The 4,041-nt window shown below is 43.7% G+C and overlaps 1 protein-coding gene across 1 annotated transcript in view; it reads right to left on the reverse strand. All coding sequences in view use genetic code 11, as the record gives it.

Annotated features, from left to right (window-relative positions):
* The window catches only part of EGR_00433 (Transient receptor potential-gamma protein), a gene marked incomplete at both ends in the record, with an annotated part of 15,873 nt that extends 12,051 nt beyond the window's left edge, over positions 1-3,822 (reverse strand). The window contains 3 exons of the mRNA XM_024489682.1: positions 2,043-2,258; positions 2,632-2,961; positions 3,346-3,822. Of these exons, the coding sequence (XP_024355679.1) occupies positions 2,043-2,258; positions 2,632-2,961; positions 3,346-3,822 (1,023 nt within the window). The remainder of the gene's footprint in view (positions 1-2,042; positions 2,259-2,631; positions 2,962-3,345) is intronic.
* Positions 3,823-4,041: the final 219 nt, after the last annotated feature.

Genomic DNA, 4,041 nt, shown 5'->3' on the forward strand with positions numbered 1-4,041 from the left:
CCAGCAACTGCTGGCAATGTGGATGCGCCACAAACTGTAGAAAAGAATTTAACTGTACAAACTGTTTTCTTATAACTTTGTCTCTAGTATCTAATATCTATCTGATGATCTTGAATAAGTATTTGTTCTGTCTGAATCCAACTGGTTGTGTACGATCATAAGGAGGACTTTCATTAAACAAGAACACAAAATACCTTTTTAGTCCTTTTTTCTGATAATTTAGCAGCCACTTGTTTACTAGGTAATTTAATCACTCAGTTGTTCGTTAGTCCATTTATTCCTTTACAAATTTCATTCATGCCTTCACTAGCCTATTAATTCAATTTTTAAGAAAAGAATGTGCAAGTGAAGCCACTTGAGATGTTAACCTAAGTGCGAATTCGAATTAATTAAGCCTCTTGTTTAAGCCTGTTCATGCCTTTTACTATTTCCTGCATCGAACTTTAAATTACTACTGTAACACTTTGTTTGGTGGCATGTTTAACCCAGTGATTTGAGTATGCTGCCACTTAAGACTCTAACATTATACTTCTGCTCGTCGGCATGGACTCTGGGCCATGCCAGTAGCCGCTCATTCCGTCTGTACATCAGTAGTGTGTTTGCTGCCCTAGTGCTATGCTATTTTTGACTTTAAAAAGGACTCGGAGAGCTGTATTGTTGGCAGCGGCGAGCAAATCCTATCCATAAGCACAACAACCCTAATTTGCATTACTGAATGCTAAACAACAACGTAACGGAAGGGGGGCGTCTACCTTCAGCAACTACCCCAGTCCCGTGTTCTGAAGAGCCGACATTAATAACTTAAGCAACACTTACCGATTCCGTAAATCATCTGGAGAAGTCTGTTACGGAACTCTCTACGGTACCTGCACAAGGATGACAATCAAGTGAACACACGATACCTTCTCCTCCTCTGTACTAGCTGGATAGAACCCAAATAGATATTTACAGAGCTGAGCAGCACTGAAGTGAGAACAAGGTGTTAAGGAGGAGTAGACGAGATTTCATATCTCCACAGAACTATTCCAAACCCCATTCCTCACTAAATGACTCCTTTTGTGGGCCAGTGTTATCACAACCACCAATGGACAGACGAGATGACCTGCACATTCTCTCTTCCATCAATACAGCTCCCAAACAGGATAAAACTGCAGATCCAGTAGAAATGCCAGAGTGGATCAGCGACGCTGCAGTCAGTCATGCTCTCAATTGCACCAAAATTAGGTGACTGGTGCAGTTGATTAGTGGGAGTTTTTCTTACCCTACTGGCAACATTGTGATGGCCGGCCGACGTTAAAGGTTGACTTGGAGGAGCGCCAGGGGCGATGTTTAAAAGGAGAGGGAGGGCTATGTAATACTTTGGTCACCTGTTTCACTCTTCGCTTTTGTTTCAACAGGCTCTTAAAACTCCACCTTTGTACTTCCGTTGGGCGACATGTTCTCTGGGCCATGTCGGCAGACCCCTCAGCTCGTCTGTACGTCTGGAATACATGTGCTCCACTAGTACTGTGGCATGTTTCAACTTCAATAAAGGCTCAGGAGGCTGCAGTAATAACTGAATTGAAAATTCCAAAACACATTCAGGAGGATTAATTGGTAAAACTAAAAATGCAAAGCAATGTGGTTTCTTGTGCGTCTGAAAAAAGACTGTTTGACAGCCAAGTACAGGTTATCATCATTCAAACAAGTATGCATTCCTGTTTTGGACTTGATAACATCAAACATGGTAAATTATTCCACCATATAACTCAAAAGCGCACATAATTACCCATTCATGAAAAAGTCACACATACGGCATTCACGTTTAGCTAGCATGTCCACCCAAAGAAACCTTGATGACTGAATTGCCTCGGAACTCTACATCAACCATATCCCATTGTCCTCTACTCACTGAGCTATATTATCTCAAAAATCTCCTCTTTTTGCCCTAATTTGGTTGACTTTACGCAACTACGACAAACACAGACTCGCAGACAAGTGGGTTTGGTGGTTTGATATGATGCAGGTCTTAAAGACGGTCAGTAGTAACCTAGACCACTCACCTGTTTCTGCTTGTATTTTATGGCAAGTCGTAGTCGCGAGAGTTGCATTGTCTGTCCGGTGGAGTCACTGCGAACGCCATAGAACATGGTATCCTCGTTTTTACCACCTCCGGAATCGTAATTGAGGACAATGGCTAGCTCTGTAGAGCCTCGTGTTTGAGCCAGTAGTGCGGTGGCAAAAGCCTCACAATTTTGAGATAGTTTTTCATAGTCATCCTGAAATGGGGAAAGGTGAGGCTTTAGTGGAAACTGGGAGCATTTGGTGAATAACTTAAGCCATATTAAGTCTCCTCAGTGGATCAAAATAGGCGAATGTCTACTGAGACAGCAGACAATGTCAGTCTCTAAGATAAACCGCAAATCTTGAAAGAAATTTCACATTCAATATTACATCACTGGTATTTAACATGCAGAAACTGGAACTGGATAATCATTCGACTTTGCACTGGGTGACATCGGACAGATTTCTAAAGCTATGCGGTACGCTTCTCTCCCCTATTCCAGACTTCTCAACAGCCCAACACAGAGGGAATTGAGTGAAGACGACAAGAAGTCAAACTTGAGTGTGAACCGATATGACAAGTCTAACCTTAAACTCGTTCTCCAGACGACCCAGTCGCCTAGTCTCCCAGCTGAGTTCAAAGGCAGTAAGAATGGGATCAGTGCTGGACAAAGCAATGAAGCAGGGGCTCGACAGAGCCCGATAAGCGTTAATACGCAATTTTGAGTGCTGCAGACTGTCCTCCCTGCTGGCTTGCACGCAGGCGTTGCAGGCACATCGCAGCTCGTGAGGCTTGGTTATCTTGTTGCCTCGGTCAATGAGGATCTTGATAATCGCGTAGTTGTCGCGATGAGCTGCCAATATCAGAGGTGTGATATCAGGGGTGAAGATTGACGACTCTATGTGACCCAGAAGTCCCTGTTTAAGAAGGAAAAGAAGATAGATGAAAGATGTGGAATTATTTCGAGTCTGTGCGCATTCTGTAGGCAATGCTGAAAGCACGAGGTGGTATGCGCTAGGGACAGTGTTTGGAGCATGTCAATCAGTTTCCGCGAAAAATGGGACGATTTTTAAACTGCGTAAACGTTCCTCAGCGTTTTCAGAGAAAAAGAGACTCAGTTGACAGTGAAGGACTTTGTGGACTAAAATAGTAGTCTCTTAGAGCGTATGTGCATTTAGCAAACACGAATGGAAAATTGGGTGCCCATAAAATCTAACCTTTTGTGAGGCATTGGGCTGTCAATAAAAAAAGAAATTTAAATGAAGGATGATTTAGACCTACCGAAACAGCCCATTACATACCTTCAGGTTCTTTCGGTGTTGGCGCTCACTCTGAGCCTGTAGGATGAGTTCCACGGCTTGAACATTCTCTTCAGAAATCGCATGAAGTAGACAATCCTTTAAGTCAATCACCTCATAAGTGAGCAACATCTGTAGTAGCTCAATTTGTTCCGCCTCGATAGCGATTCTTATGGCTCCTCTGCCCATATCATCAGTGCAGTTGACATTGATATTATATTGTTTTGCATTGTCAATCAGACGTCGAGCTGTGTTTACATCCCCGTACTCAGCAGAACGCAGATAGAGCTTCTCGAAGCGGTTCAGCCCTCTCGCCACGTAGGGAATCTCCAACCCACCCAGATTAAGGAACTGTGGCCCCTCTAAGGGGTCATCCCGATCCTTCGCGGGCAAATCATCACTGTCCCTACGGGAAATACTGCTACGGAAAGCATTGGTCACAGTAACACCTTTAAGAACGGTGTCGGCGGCTCGTTTCATGATGTTGCGTTCTCGGTTCCAACTATTGTTAATCTGGCTACGTGTATCCACTAGACTGCAAGTGGTATTATGCTAATGGCAAAGAGATTTTTCCTCTCTCGCCCCCACTTTGCCCAGAAAAAAGCAATCTGCACTCTCCATCTATCTATCCGATGCTGAGACCTAATGTGTGCCCCATACACAGCAAAACCTGGCCAATGAAGAGCTGAATCTGTCGCT

The sequence above is a fragment of the Echinococcus granulosus genome (assembly GCF_000524195.1).
Source record: "Echinococcus granulosus chromosome Unknown EG_S00002, whole genome shotgun sequence".
Taxonomy (NCBI): domain Eukaryota; kingdom Metazoa; phylum Platyhelminthes; class Cestoda; order Cyclophyllidea; family Taeniidae; genus Echinococcus; species Echinococcus granulosus.